General features: G+C 41.6%; 1 protein-coding gene across 4 annotated transcripts in view; it reads left to right on the forward strand.

Moving 5' to 3' along the window:
* The window catches only part of NUB1 (negative regulator of ubiquitin like proteins 1), a 398,514-nt gene that overhangs the window by 266,222 nt on the left and 116,216 nt on the right, over window positions 1–16,076 (forward strand). For all 4 annotated transcript variants that reach the window (XM_086941460.1, XM_086941462.1, XM_086941461.1 and 1 more), the window contains one exon: window positions 6,901–7,053. In XM_086941460.1, the coding sequence (XP_086797586.1) occupies window positions 6,901–7,053 (153 nt within the window). The remainder of the gene's footprint in view (window positions 1–6,900; window positions 7,054–16,076) is intronic.

Consider the following 16,076-nt stretch of genomic DNA (forward strand, 5'->3'; position numbering starts at 1 on the left):
CTACAAGTGCAGAAACCTTGAGGACTGGCATTTATATGCAGCTCAGCACAATCAGTTGTGGGGAAGAGTAAGGCCTTTGCAGAGTTTGGCCGTGTGACCTGTCGGTGTGCAGAAACAATTGCTATAGAAAATCTAGATCCCCTTTCGTGCGTGGAAATAACCCGAATGCCAGGGATCTGCAGTTTGAGTGAGTATCCATCAGATCGTTAGTGAAGTTAACTGACCATTTTACTGTATCCTATTTTCATACATAATATTATCGGAAAATAAAGAAGATGGAGAATACTGTTGATGTTTTTGCTTTCAGCTTTTGTATTTGTGATATATATTTACAGAATGTACGAGACGATCCATCTCATTTCTGCTCTTATTTTAAGGGAAACACACCACTGCATGACAAGAACAATAAATTACTTCTGAATCCTCAAATGACAGAGGCCTGGCAAACACACATCCCTCTTACAGAACTCTGCTCCCTCTTAATTATTTGTAAACGTCATCATCCATTTTCTTTTATTTCTCACATCCCATTGCTAATAGAAGTGTGTTTGCAGCCGCAGTTTAATGGTGTCAGTACATGGAGACCATTTTCTCAGGTGTTTTTTGTCTTTGCAGGGACAGTACTTTTCATTTTTTTTCTCAGGTTCTGTACATTGTTTCATTGGATCAAAGACTCTTAGGCAACAAAGACATACATTGTCTTGTTGAAGTGCTGAAAACCATGTTTTTGCAAAAGGGATAGTGTACAGTAAAGAGGACAATATTGACTTCTAGTGTCACTAACATGTGCATTGCTGTTTGCCCATTGAAGCAAGTCTCATCACTTGCAAGTGTAAGAGCAGAAACATTGGGCTGGACTAAACCACTGGGTAGAAGGATTATTTTTTCTAGATGCTGACTATCTCTGACTCTATTCCTCCTGCACAATCCCAGTACCACTGCGCTGGTGGATCCAGATGCTTATAGGCTTCAAGCCGCATCCTTTCTCCATTGTCCACTGTTCCTTTCAAGGTCAGTGGTTCCTATGTTTCACCAGAAAACATCTTGCTGATTGACAGACTCCATAAATAGTCAGTTCCTCTGTGTCATTGGTAACTAGTGTGCAGCAAAACCTCTTGTGTTCTGGCCTCTCTGCAGTTATTATTACATGATCTGACTCTTAACTTTAATGTAACAATTAACAGGGTGGGAGGGCTGGGCATATATTCTTAGCCCTCTGCTACCTCTGCTGCCTTTTCGTGGCAACATCTTCCCCTTTCTGTACTGGGGATTTCTGAAAGAAAAACATTTTTATTCAGAGACCTATGTTTAGGATTGCAGGAATATTTCTTGGCACAAAGCTCCCCCAGCGGAGCATTAGTAACATAGGTGATGGACAACACCATACATGTAAATACAAGTTACTCTCGAAAGTCTCTACTTTTGGGGATTGAACTACGTCTCAAAACCAGATATGGATCACATCCACATCGTTATTAAAGCAAATAGGCAAAAAAAACTGCTTAGGCTCAGATGAATTCTTAATATCCCAAGTGCTGCCTGGTGTGGAGATTGTATACTAGAACACATTGCACAATGGAGGGTGACTCACCTGCCTGATAACAATGTGTTCTTTCAGACAAAGTTTCGATTTAAAAGTTTTAAATTAACATTTTGGATTATCTGGAGGTGATAAAGGAAAATCAGCAGGGGAAATCTGGGGGAACAGTCAGATAGCCGCACATGGCACAAGCACACCAGACAACTGAAAGAGGAACAGTGAGGAGAAAGTAAAAATCCAGAGTTCACTATATGTCTTACCTACTCTTGCTAGAATTCCCTTGAGCTGCTCAGGGATGCAAATATAAGCCAGAGCTGCCGGAACCAAGGTCTGAGGAAGATGTCAAAGATGTGGCTCGACTGCAGTGATCATCTGCACTCTGGCAAGGCAGTGACTGTCCTTCAACAGTCTTTGCTGGAGCTGCTGTGAATTTCCTAGAATTTCAAATTTCTTAAATCAGATGCTTGTGCCATGTTGAAGTGGCGCTCCACTTTTTCGAAGTCTTTGTCAATCTTTTGCATTTCCTGTACCCTCCAAAGAAAGCAGAAATCAAGAAAGCAAATGTAAATATTCTGCACAGGTTCCCTTTGGGACATGTTTGAGGAACCTATTTCTCCACTTACCGTGTATTTTATGAAGGAATACATATGTTAGGTGGGTTCTTCTCATGTTGCCTATTTTCCACGAGTGCCATAAGAGAAGCTGTTCTTGGGCCATCTCCTGGCCTTTTAATTAAGATGATCAAAGATTAGTTTACATCAACTCTTACACTATGTATCAACGACTCTGCAGCTGACGACGGTGACTCCATCGACTGACCTTTTGTTGCCTTAACCTATTGTTCCTCCTATAAACTCCAAGTCCTATGTCACCAAGTACCTACATTCAAGTTGTGGATCAGAGACCAAGTCTGTGTTACGTGACATCAGTGTCACAAGGTTGTAGTGTTTCCTTTTCAAAATACTTACAGCACTATAAATATAATAATCAGTATTCATCTCAAACACATACTAATCTAATATGACTAAGCAGAAATACTACACTCACTACCAATCCACATCAGATGTCCTTTATCTTCAGTTGGTTCTGCAAGAGCTGACGTATCAAACGTTTGAAAAACCAAAGAGAGCAACATATTTGATATACCTACAAGTGCAGAAACCTTGATTATAGATGTATCAAGTCTCAGTGAATCCTTCATGCTGCCCAACTCGCCATACAACTTCACCCAAAACTACAGTGCACTTAGATTACCAGAAGGCAGAAGTAGCCCTTCTCTTCAAAAGCTTCTTACAACTACGTACAAATCAAGCCCTCCAGTGCTCCTCAATTCAATTCTTAGTTGACATATTCTTTACAATGCAAACCTACCACTCCTTCACTCAAACTGTTACATACCTAGAACCTTCACCTGTGTACTTTTATATGAAAATTAAAAGAAGGACGAGGTGGTCTTGGGGTTTATAAAGTCACAGACCAATCGCAGAACTGGGCATTCTTTTGTTCGCAAAGAAACGTGAAAATGGCAACAGGTGCTTGTTCTTTGAAACGCAAATCTCTCTCGAAAGAAAACCTCTGTGATTGAAGAGCTTTGAAATATTTCCATGACACCACTCAAGACTGCAGAATAAACTTTACAACTGAAAAGGTATATATGTTCATTCAAGGGACCAAAAGTAACCATTTGACCCTGTGTACTTTTTGCAACTCTGCTGTGAAGTGACTTCTAGCTCTACTCTAGGATAGCCATTTTAGTCCATTTTGCGCTCTGCAGTCCATACACCTTGGAAAATGTCTATCTTTTGAGAAGCTCTTTGTCTTTTTACTCTGCTGTTTTTGCATATGCCTTTGTCAATATTTTGTCATTCTTATGTTTTTTTCGCCAAATGTTTTAGTTGTTTACATTGAGGTAGGTGCTGGCCTTTTGCGCAATCATTGCTCCATGGTTTCAGCCCTGCCTTCAATGTGACTAAAATTTCATATTTGGGTAACACACGCTCTCTGTACCACTTCAGCATGACACCTGTTTGCAGGATGTATAGCAGAGTAACGCAAAGGGCTGTTAAGTAACTGGAGAATTAGAGTTAAAGTTGGGCTTCTTGAGTTTTTTTAGCCAAGAAATCTGTTACAGCAGAGGCCTTAAATCTCAGCACTGCATAGATCTTCCAGGTGTTTTCAGACTCCGCAGACACCGTCTCTCGCAGAAGTAGTTAATAAAAACACTTCGGTAACTCCAGGAGCAACCCATAACCATCAGCCTTATGCCTTATGCCTTCTCCCAGCCCTCCTTCTGCTTATCCTGTCACATTCTCCCTATGCAAGTCCTTGCTCCTCCTCAATGCACTTTTCTCTCTGGTATTAAGAGCAGCTTTAGTACAAAGGAAGCACTTGATTTTATCAGAGGTATTTGCTCTGAGGGAGATGTTCAGTGCTAACACTAAGAGATTAGACATCGGAACAAGCAGTATGTTTAAGTCCAAACTGTACATCATGAGGACATTTATAGAGCAATTCCTTCCAATGTATTTTTTCGCATATCTTTTTATTGCAAAATAGAACAAAAAGTCATACGGTGACATTGCGGTTCACAATTGCAAGACACAGGCATACATAGATAACTGTCCAGCATTGCAGTTACCTGGCAATAATGAATTGCATTAGCCACAATACTCTTGTTTTGAATTTAATTAGTAGTTGCCACAATAGGTTCACACAGTTCCCTTCCTATATGTATTCCACTTTCCCCATATTTTAGTCCATTTGGACAGACGGCCCCTTCCCAAATAAACCACTGTCTCAGCCAATAAGGATTAGGTCTCAAATGTTAAGCTGCTATATAAAGTCTGTAATAGATGTCCCTGTGTAGTGACTGAACATGCTTGCAGCAGAATTCTCCCATTCTCTATGACCTCTTAGCTAATGCGCAAATTAGTTATCAGTCCCCCAACCACATCTGTGTCACCTTGCGGGTTTCGTATTGAGTACTAACTGTGTCTGTTGAGCACTTAAAGATCATTTCTTCGGGAAATATGCTGTCCAGGACAGTTTTAACACAATTTTGTGATGTAATTGATAAACCAACATAGTTACTGTCAAAGACTCGACTTGGCCAAAGGACAAAGAAGGGGGGGGGCAGGACCTGGAATGAGGTGTTCTGTAATCCCAGGACTAGGGTGCTTAAAAGCTTTTGCTGGTTTCTAAGGCAAAGCTGCCTGAGAACCTGAATCCCGAAGTGAGATTAGAAGCAACCTGGCTACAGGAGCCATTGAATAAAGAAAGAAAGGTCTGTTCTGGTAAAACTCTTGCAGTGTTAAGAAAGTCTCTTCTTTTGTCTACTTTGGCCTTGTTGAGTAGTGGCTAATGGGCATGATGATAATAGTCAATTGTGCAGTGCATATAGTGTCCAACACTGCACACAAGTCACAAAGGTGCTCATACAGGTTTCTCAGTCTGAGTGTTGTCTGTACACAGTGAACTTCCATTAATTTCAGGTCTATCAACTCTTTAATTCGTGTTTGCTTGCTTCACTGTGGAATTTTGCCTCTTTTGCTAGAAGTGCATCTAGGGTCTCGTGATGAGAAATACAATGACAAATGAACACATTAGTTTGAATAAAATCTTGGAGTCTAATTCAATTCACAATCCCAGAGACTGAGAGGAACATGGAGGTGATTGTAGGATGCGTATGACTTGTCCCACTCTTGATGACTCTGTGATTTCTCTGTTGCAGAAGGTTTCTCGTAATGCAGAGGATGCATACTGTGGATAGCTTAAGGGAGCACAGGATGTCCTGTAAGTTGATCAAAGATCATGGTATTTTCATAAGGGATGTCTAACATCCTCTAGGAAGGGTGTTGGGTTCCTCTGGAACCTTTGTCTGAGACCTCCTTTGACAACTCTTGTTTGTCTCTGGCTTGGTAGGTTTCTATTAAGGAACTGTAGGGAAAGTGTCCCTTATAGGCTTGCCAAATATTGCTAGGCTGGTGGACACCTAGTGGATCAAGGCGGTGTGTTCTAATATTCTCTCACCAAACTGAAAAAGTCTTACCATGTTTTGTTCCACCAGATTCTCGTAATCTTTTTTGTGTGTCAATTACTCTTTTCTCATGTTTAAAAACAGCAGAACTGATATCAAAAGTTGTATTGTGGTCAGAACATAATGATAAACCGAATTGTGCAATGGAGATAATTTGAAATGAAAGAGAACTACTATTTTAAAGGCACAATGACAATACATTTGATCTTTATTGTTGACATATGTCGCTATCTCCTGGAAAGCAAACATAGTTGCAAAATACATCTCTAGTACACGTTAAGTGACTGAAAAGTAATTTGGCCTGCTCAAGTAGGAATGCTCCAGCTGAACTTGCATCCCAGGACACCTCCAGATGGGAGTACAAGCAACCCAAGAACATTTTCAGTCTCTGCAGGCCTTGTGAGTGAGGTGTGGCATGAGTCCTGTCGCACAGTGATTACAGGACCCGTATACTGGCATGACTGTTTTACTTAGGGCATCAACTGCAACAAACAACAATGTGGTCGAATGAAGTGGTGGAATGAATGCTTGAATAATCTTAGCCACTGGTGATTGCTCAAACCACATTCCATTCCACTGTTTTTGGCCACTATGCCTGTCTAGGCAGAGACCTACCATATGCAAATCTGTCTTAGTACATCTACAATAGGAACAGTCTAGCCTGAATTGCCAGGTTAGGACCCTTCTAGACAGGAACACAAGCAACCCAGACTGATTTCAACCATTTTAAACCTTGCTATTGAGGTATAGCCTGAGTTTTGTGGCACAATGACCCACATCTAGGCATATCCTTCACACTTGGGGCTTAAACTGCAATAAACAAGGTGATGGAATTAATGCATAAATTAATCATAGCCACCAGCAGTCTCTCAAGACCACATCCCAAACCATTCCACCCATTCCCTCCTGAAGGGGACATCACCCCAAAGTTTAGGATAGACTATTCCCACGAGGAGTAGGGTCAGTACTGATTTGCATAAGGCGGGCCTCTCTCTAGTGTGGTATAGAGGTCCATGAGATATAGGTTGGAATATTGTCCGGACCTATTGCCAGTGGTTTAGACGAGTTCTCCCATCACCTTTTAGCTGTTTGATGTAAGTTGGAGGCGTGACAGTGTCATTTTCCCTAATATAAACTTTTGTACTCACTGCTGTGTTTCAAATGTCCCTAATCAAAGTTAAGGTTGTGGTCGTAGTTGCTGAAACTGTGTTTCCACCTTGTGTCAATGTCTAGACTTTGCACACTTACTCGAAGTATGAGCAAACCTGTCGATTAGGAGAACAGGAGATAGCGATAAATATAGATTTTTGTTTCTTTTTTATAGGCAAACTGTTTATATAAGGAGCTCTACATAGATCCTGAAAAAGTCAACAGTTTATTACAGCTCGGATGCTCACCTCAAGAGGCTCGACTTGGTTTAAGAGCTTGTGATGGAAATTTGAACCATGCTGCCAATCATATTGCTAACAGGAAAGAGGTAATGTCTTATGTTTTTTTACATTAAAACATGCATCGCTAACATTAAACATATTGTTTTGATATAATACATTTCAAAAAGTATATATTTATTAATTCAGAACTCTCTTGTTATGTGCTTAGAAGCCATCCCTTTTATATTTGATAGAGACATCTAGCCACAGATTCCTTACCTGTGAACTTCCCAGGTGTCAGACTGGATCGGGAAAACATTTCTTGAGTAGTATCTCGGCAAGACGATAGGTGGCATTGGTCAACTCTGTGTGACGTCATCATCTCCGTCATCCTGATGTCCACTTTGTCTATATAGGGGCCTCCTCTGCATGCTAACGTCAGTACTTTTCTTTCTGCACCAGCCAGCACAGACCAGTTGAAGTGAGCAACCCCCTGTAATATTTTGCCAGACTATTTTCAACTTTTGTTGACATTTTTACATTTGTGTGTAGGTTTTCCCATCGGGTCCAAAAAGACCTCAGGATTCAAACTGTGCAGCACCTGTCACCACACCATGTCGGTCACAGATCCCCACCTCTTGTGTCTTTGGTGCCTGGAGCGCGACCACAATCCAAAGTTGTGCTCTGACTGCCGTGCCATGACTCCCAAAGCTTTGAGGGAGCAGTACCGAAAGCTGCTTGCAGCCTCGTGTCAGTTGCCTTGAAGATCTCCTCCGAGGTCCCAGTCTCAGCCAAGAGGATGGTCCAAGCACTGCACTGGGGGCTCCAAGTTTTTCATCCTCCCATTCGAAGTCCTTGAAGGGGTCAGGTAAAAAGCATCACAAACAGGAAGTAGAAGCGTTCTTCAACTCCACCCTGTCCATCACCCGACACAATGGAGGAGTCACTACGTTCGAGGCCTCGTTCTGCGGAACGTGTCTGGGTCGGCTCTGCATTTCCCTTCCTTTCCGGGAGCGACCGTCGCCTAGTTAAAGGAATTTTATGACATCATGTGGGCCATATTTAGGCGGCCTGATCCGCTGGTGTGCCTTCGGGCCCAGCGGGCGCGTGTTTGGTCCCCGTGGGCTCAGCAGAAGGAGTTTCATTGGTTTCCGCTCCTCCTAGATCCGTATCCTGTATGGCGCTTGTTGTACCTCCTCGACCTTCCCTGACGGCGAGACTCCCGCCACCGCCATGCACACCAACTGTGTCAGCCCCATTCTCATTCCCGAAGACACAGAGGCTGATGACAGTTGAGCCCTTGGAATATGTGTTGCATCCTCAGTCTTATTTGAAGGGGCTAGGATTATAGGAAGATTGGGAGGGTGTAAGAAAGTGGCTCTGTATATACTGGACCAAAGTAAGGTACAGTGTGCACAGAGCCCACAGTCCCCAGAGGTTTGGCAGAGGCTAAAGTTAAATATAACCTTACTCTCTAAAGTGGTAGCTTGGATGAGCAGTAAGGCAGTATCAGAGGACAGTGTAAAGCATTTGTTGCACACACTCAAGAACTGAACTCTAGGCCAATTGTTTTATATGGAAAAATATATAGTTAATTTATTTTAGAACCACAAGTATGTACCATAAATACTTTCTCAGAATGAGATGTTGCAATTGAATACTTTCAAATAGCAGTTGACTTTTAAATGCAATAGATACATGTGTTGCAGTATGCAACACCAGTTAAACACAAAATAACATTGAGCTCAATGGGAAGTTTTAAGAAAATGCAATAAAATCCCTTTACAAAGGTTTTTCTTACAGGGCAGGGACGGCACCAGCGCTACGGTGGAGTTCCACGCCTCCACGTAGCACCTGAGAGCCATGCTGTGACCCCTCCCCCCCACGAGGCTGATGATGGCGGCGGACGCAAGGAGCTTGCTGCTCTGAGGTTCTCCTAACCGGCGTTGGTATCTCCCACGCTGAAGTTTTTCTTTGCCCTGCGCTTTGAAAATCACCTGGAAAAAGTCGGCAGGAATGGCGGAGCACAGCTGCTGGAGTAATTCTCTGCCTCAAGCGTTTTGAACACTCCGCTTCGGGCCAGTGTGGGCTCATAGTCTGGGAGACAGCCGCTGACCGTGTAGGTACACGGAGGGGAGCCGCGGGCGTTGAAAGAAACGCCGCGTGAAGTCACCCCACTCAGTCGTTTCCGTAGGGGCGTAATCGTGTCCCTTAGGAAGTCCATCTTTTATACATCCCTACCAATTGTGTAGCGTGGTGCTGACGGAAATTTTCCGTTTATTTACACTGTATATATATATTTTTTTCACACTTTGAGCCTCTCGGGAAGGTGCGCCTTAGCGCGCGCACACCACCGGAGGACTTTTGATATAGGTCCTGAAGAAAGCTGAGCTATACGCAAATAAACAGCTGAAACATGTCGACCAATTTCTGTTTTTTGACCTAGGATTCCGGTTCCTTAATTAAGAACCTGGGGAGTCCGCTCACTTTGTTTTTAACCAATGCGGGCTGGCCATTATTAAAACAAATTCTAAAGGCACAATCTTTGCATTTTTTAATTTTTAAACACATTTGCACAATCACAGTTAGTCACCTCCTAATTTGGGCACTGTTGCACTCACCACATCCTGCTCCGCTGTAACCAGGCGTCGTAGCACGCTGGGGAGACATTTGGTCACCCCAGCGGGGACCCGATGATAAGCATGTCACCAACTAGTGGTGAGTGAGGGTCCTTCTAAGAATCAAAGTTCTTTCCCTCCACCCATTATAGGGTGACCAGCTAACGCCCAGACTTCCTTCTTGTTGAAGATAGTCTATTGGGCTTACTTAGGGACTTTGAGACTGCCCCTCTGTGTGTACTGCACGCGTGTGAGCATTGATCACGCGTGCGGCACACAGCGGAGTTTTATTTCATAAACCTTTAATCTATCACGTTCTTTATTAATTTTCTTTTGCATCACAGTCACTCCTCTGTTTATAATAAAAAAAAAAGGCTCATAGTCTTGAACATCTTTTTCGTGCTCTGCCGAAGGTTTACTATTGCCGAGATTGCTGAGACCGTTCTGGGGGCCCGGTGTGCTGAAGAACAAGACATGGTTGGCGGCTGTTCTCTGCTACTAACTGCTATCTGGATTTCGACTTACCCTTGACTTGGTTCGTGTTTTTTTGCCAGTAAGCAAACAAGAGGTGATCAGTACATTTGCCGTCTAAGGAGGAAAACGCACCTGGATATTTACTACATGCTTGGAAATGGTAACAATTGAGCCACTTTTGCTTCACGACTCAGCCGAACTCGGACACACAAAACAGTAAACTTGGGTTTTTTTGTTACATGGTTGCAACTGGTCGTGAGGGATACGAACCTGCAGTGCTGTGTTGAGCTGATTGGGGAAGCAGAGTGTTTTATTTTGCACCCTATCTTTCTCGCCTGTTTATAAATAATTCAACTAATTAACTAAAGACTCAGTTACATATCGTCATAGAAAGCCATTCGTCTGGGCACAATGGGGAAACTACTTAATGCCCGTCTTAAAGCCAAACAACGGCGACAGCAGGCAAAGGAGGCTGCAGCTAAATTAACAGAGGAAGGCTCTTTGAAGGATGATGACTCCGCACACTCATCTGAAAGTTCTTAGGCTGAGGACTTGCTGGCAGATAGTTTGGTTCAGTCACAAATGGGAGATAATTTGAATGAACTACGCCTCGATGATTTATCCCATACTCTCGAGTCATCTCATCCAACTTTGCCGCCCCGCCTCTTCCTTCATCGGCTAAGCAGTTCCCCCTGTTTGCAAAAAAAGTTTCGCCTCTTTCGCCTAATCTTGCTCCCTCAAAGAATTCTCTGAACCTGGGATCTGTACAAAATCAATTGAATGGCACAATTGGCAAAAATGATTCGAGTGCAGTTGTTATTGCTCCTTCGAGCCTGGCACCACTCACTAGTTCCGCACGTGACTTAAAGCAGACATTGGATACTTTAGATGCCAAAAAGAAAGATTTATTAAGTGCGGCAGTGGTGCCACCTCAAGTCACTGACAAGGGGTCAAGTGGGGGAGTGGCAGACCCCCTTGGACCTCTGTTAGAGATGAGCACGGAAACAGAGGGAGAGATGCGGATGTCCGTGAAAGACATGCTCAACCTGATTCTGGATGAAGTCAGAGAAATAAAGAGGTCGCAAAATGTAGAACTTATGGCTATCCACCAGAGACTGGATCAAATGGACAAAATTGAGGAATTAGTGTCTATTTTTCCAGCCCGCTTAGTGGAAGCAGAAGAGCGGATCTCAACCTTGGAGGACCAAATGGTCGAAGTTAAAAAAGATTCTAAAGTTACTACAAAAACTACAAAGGCTCTTGAGTTAAAATTAATGAGTTGGAGAACTATAATAGGAGGTCCAATTTACGTATCGTAGGAGTCCCTGAGGGAATTGAGGGATCAGACACGTTGGTATGGGTGACCTCTTTTCTCCAACAGGGGGTGATACCGGAATATAAAGGAGACCTCACTATCACAAGAGCCCATCGGGTTCCTGCCCGACCATTTCCAAACTCTACCCTTCCGCGCACTATTGTGCTAAATTTTGCAGATGTAAGGGTAAAGGAACAAATATTGTCTAGGGCAATCCAACAAAGACAATTCCCCGTGAATGCTACGGTGAAATGCCGAATATTCTCAGATATGTCTGCTACTGCGGCCAGACGCAGGAAAGAGTTTGTAAAGATGCTTCAGTTATTTAAGGCCCAAGGTGCTCAGGCGATGATAGCACAACAATCTAAACTTAGAGTTTTAATTAAAGGTAAATTCTATCTGCTATCCGACATTGAGGAAGCACAGGAGCTGCTTCAAGAAATACAAAATGTATAAATGGTCATAGACTGGATTATTTTTCTCTGCAACCATTTGTAGTAACATGTAGTATTTACATATGAGCATTTTTTAGCACCATCATGGATACTGTTTGTGGTTTTGGGAGGGGAGGGAGGAGCACGGGTCTGGGGGTTAGGAGGTGTTCAACCACTACACCCCAAGGTTAAGGGAAGGGTTGCTGTGGCAAGCGTGGGGGAAGAGAATAGAGTTAGTAGGGTCTCACAGGCAGAGGGGGGAGGGGGGGAGTAAAATTAAAAATACGTTCTTGGCGGAGATCTTTTGGTTATTTTGTTTCTGGCTGATGATTAATATGCTTTTCAATCAGGGAGCAGATGGTTCTAAGAAGTCTGGGGAAATAAGGGAAGAAAATTATGTCATTGGTTCCAATTATATGTCTGTATTATGTCTAAGCTTGGTCTGAAAATTATTTCTTTTAATGTCAATGGCCTCAATAACAAGAAGAAAATGCGGGCAATAGAGGCATGGCTTTTGACGGAGAATCCCGCAGTTATTATGATACAAGAAACTCCTATCGCAATCTCTAAAGCAGATACATTTTCTATGTTTAAAGGATGGGCTGCCCATCGAGGGTTTTCCTTTTTTTCGGAGTCGCAGCGGGAGGTTGCACTCTTTTTCAATAAGAAACTAGAGGCGGAAATAATTCAAACTGAAGCAGATAATCGGGGGCATTGGTGCTGGGCTAAATGTAAAATTAAGAACAGACTATCACCTATCACCTTTGTGAGTTTTTATGCTCCTATTAATGATAGCCCTGCAATATATGAAGAAATGTTTCAGTCTCTTCTTATGGTTGACGGAGATCTGGTTATTGGAGGGGATTTTAATATCTTGATGAAGCCACAACTTGATTCAACCCTGGGTGGTAAAAAGCAGTCTAAACCCAAATCTTTCCAGACAATATTGAACAATATTCGGACTTTTGATCTAGCAGAGTGTTGGCGGTTAATAAACCCTCACAAAAGGGAATACACGTGTTGGTCGGGGAGGCACAAGTCATTTTCTCGTATAGATTTTTTTCTCATTTCCTCAATACTTAATAGTCGGGACAATCGGTTTTTACATAATGACTTCTCCGATCATGCGATGCTTGTCTTTGAAGTTGTGCTGGATGAAAAGGTCAATGTTGTGAAACGATGGGTTTTTAACAAATCCTATTTGTATGATGAACCTTGGGTTATGTCTGTTCAGGCTGAGATCAAGGAGTTTTTAGAACGAAATATGGGGACAGCCCCTGTTCATATTATATGGGACTCTCTAAAAGCGTTTATCCGGGGCATCGTCATAAGTAGGGATGCTAGGGAAGCAGCTATATTTCGAGATACAAAACATCAACTACAGCAAAAAATACAAGCTTTAGTTTATCAAAAGTATCATAATCCATCTGCCGAGATACAGAATCTATTAAGCGCCGCAAAACGTGAATTGAGTGCTCACTACTTTTTAAGAAGTGAGGAAATCTTTTGCAGGCAAGCCCAAAAAACATATGAACACAGTAATTTCACCGGTAAATTTTTGGCATGGCAAGTAAAAGAACAAGCCGCAGCTGACTTGATTCGATCTTTAAAATCCCCAATTACCGGAGTAGATACCTCAGATGAGGCTGAAATAGGGGCAATTATGTTGTCCCATTATGAGAACATCTATTCTTCCTCTCATATCATGGATCTATTCAGTTTGAATGAGTTTCTAGATAAATACCCCCTTCCTTCCCTTTCCAACACGGATCAAGAAGTAATGGCGTCATTTTTCTCTATTAGCGATTTGGAGCTGGTAGTGAAAAATCTGCCACGTGGGAAGGCCTGTGGTCCAGATGGACTTCTGGCCGAATTTTTCATCACATTTTTTAGTTGTCTTTCTGAAGTACTTCTTTTATTAGTAAAATTCCGACCTCCTTCTATGATAGCACAGTGGTCAGCTTTTTGAAGAAAGGAAAAGAAGCAAAAGAACCAAACTCTTACAGGCCTGTAACATTATTGAATTCAGACTACAAAATTATTACAAAATTGCTTTCTATCACTTTAATGATGTTGCGTCACAGTTAATTCATGCAGACCAGAATGGGTTAATCACCGGCCGTCAATTGCTTACTAACACACATTATTTAGTAGAGGCACTAGATTTTTTTGAAACACATAAGGTATCAGCTTTAGTTCCTCTTTTAGGCGCAGAAAAAGCTTTTGATTTAGTAGTTAGGGACACTCTTTTTTTCATTTTATATCGTTTTGGTATTCCTTCTCAAGTTATTACTTTAATTAAAAATCTGTATCAGGGAGCAAAAGCTCATATTCTTATCAATAAATCGATGGTAAGGTCAATCCCAGTTCAAAGAGGGACGAGGCAAGGTTGCCCTCTTTCTCCCATCCTTTTTGCTTTTTTTTATTGAGCCTTTAGCCTCTGCAATAAGAAAAAGTAAAGATATATCTCCGCCTATAGATGGTATGGACAAGATCAAACTGTACACGGATGATATCATGTTATTATTGAAATCTGAGATGCAGTCGCAAGAACAAGCTTTTTCTATTTTTACACAATTTGAGGCCTTGGGGGGGTACCGTATTAATAAAAGGAAAACCGAGATTATAGTCTTTGGTAATCCAAATCCGGCTTTGCATCCAGATATTCAGAGATGTATTAACAATAAACTCAAAAGATATCTAGGGGTATATTTTACATCCTCGGTACGTGATTTATATATGCTGAATTTTGAGCCCTTAATTCGGAAAGTGTGTGATATGTTTTTAAAATGGGAAGCACTGCCTTTATCCTTTCTAGGCCGAGTGGCATTAATTAAAATGTCAGTACTCCCACTATTAAATTTTTTGTTTTCTACCATCTCCTGCTCCCTTCCTGGCTATTTTTTCTCAAGAGTTGAATCCCTTTTTTCAGCCTTTGTTTGGGCTAAAAAGACCCCACGAATAGCTATAGAAACCCTGTACGCAGATAAGGAACAAGGCGGACTGGCTTTACCAAATTTGAAAGATTATTACTATGCATATTTTGCACAGTATCTCTCCAGATTTAAATATCCAGCATTTAGAGATGTATTATTTATTAATTTCTTTTTTGATTTAATTTGTAAAGAAACAAAGATTCCTTCTCCACTCTCGATCTTTAAATCTCCCAAATTAGTCCGATGTAAGACTTTGAGTTGGCTTCTCAAAAAGCGAGATGTTATGCTGAAAAGGTACTCACTATCTCTCCTGACCTTAGCAACTCCATTAAGAGAGGCTGTCTTTGGAATGGGGGCCAGATTAGAACCAGATACTATACGCAATTGGGTTAGATTCGGGTTCACTAACTTATCTAATTTTATTAAAAATGGAGTTTGTCTGACTCTTGATGTGATGTCTATGTTAATACGTGGAAATGTTCTTCTTATGGGCTCATACGTGGTACTTTACAGGTTATTGGGCTATATAGACATAACACAGATAAGTCAAATTTCCAATTTAACGAATTATCTTTTTTGGTCCCCTGTTTTCAAGAGGGCGGGTGTATGGAGGAAAAGTTTGGCGCAAAGTAGGGAGGAGGATATAAGTGCCAAAGCGATTAAAAAGTTGCAAAAGCATGAAAGCTTCATCTTAAAGGATACATCCTGGAAAACCCTAAATAAATTTAACTTCACGGTTCTTAGAGGCGCCAATTGGAGACGTATGCTTTTCTTTAGCAAATGGCTGTTGTATTACATGCCTGCAGTCATGTCAAAAATGTATAGTAATACATTGCCTACTTGCTTTAGATGCACTCAACCGGATTTGGCGAATTGGTCGCATATCATTGCCTTTTGTCCCAAAATTAAGGTATTTTGGGAAAATATGTTTTCTATATTGTCTCAATATTTACATTTTACGATTATTAGTTAGAATAATTTAATTATACTTGGGGTTGACCCAGAGCTTAATTTGGACGATTCCTTAGTGAAGCTCTTGTATATTATTGTTGCAATTGCCAGATCTCTGATTCTTAAATACTGGAAAACAGAAATAATTCCAAAGGTAGATGAGTGCTTTCAAAAAATTAAGAGAGTTAGGAGCAGTGAATATTTGTATGCAAAAAGGATGGGAGCATTGCGTAAATTTACTAAAATCTGGAAAGACTATTTTGACTGAGATACTGGTCGGCGCTGGATATTTGGAATATTTTGTTTATGTTTAAATATAATCCTTTATGCTTTATGTACTTATGTGGGGGATTTAAATGCACCGTTGTTGATTATGCTCAGACTCAGTTGTGGGATTGTGAA

The sequence above is a fragment of the Lissotriton vulgaris genome, chromosome 10, assembly GCF_964263255.1.
Source record: "Lissotriton vulgaris chromosome 10, aLisVul1.2, whole genome shotgun sequence".
NCBI lineage: Eukaryota > Metazoa > Chordata > Amphibia > Caudata > Salamandridae > Lissotriton > Lissotriton vulgaris.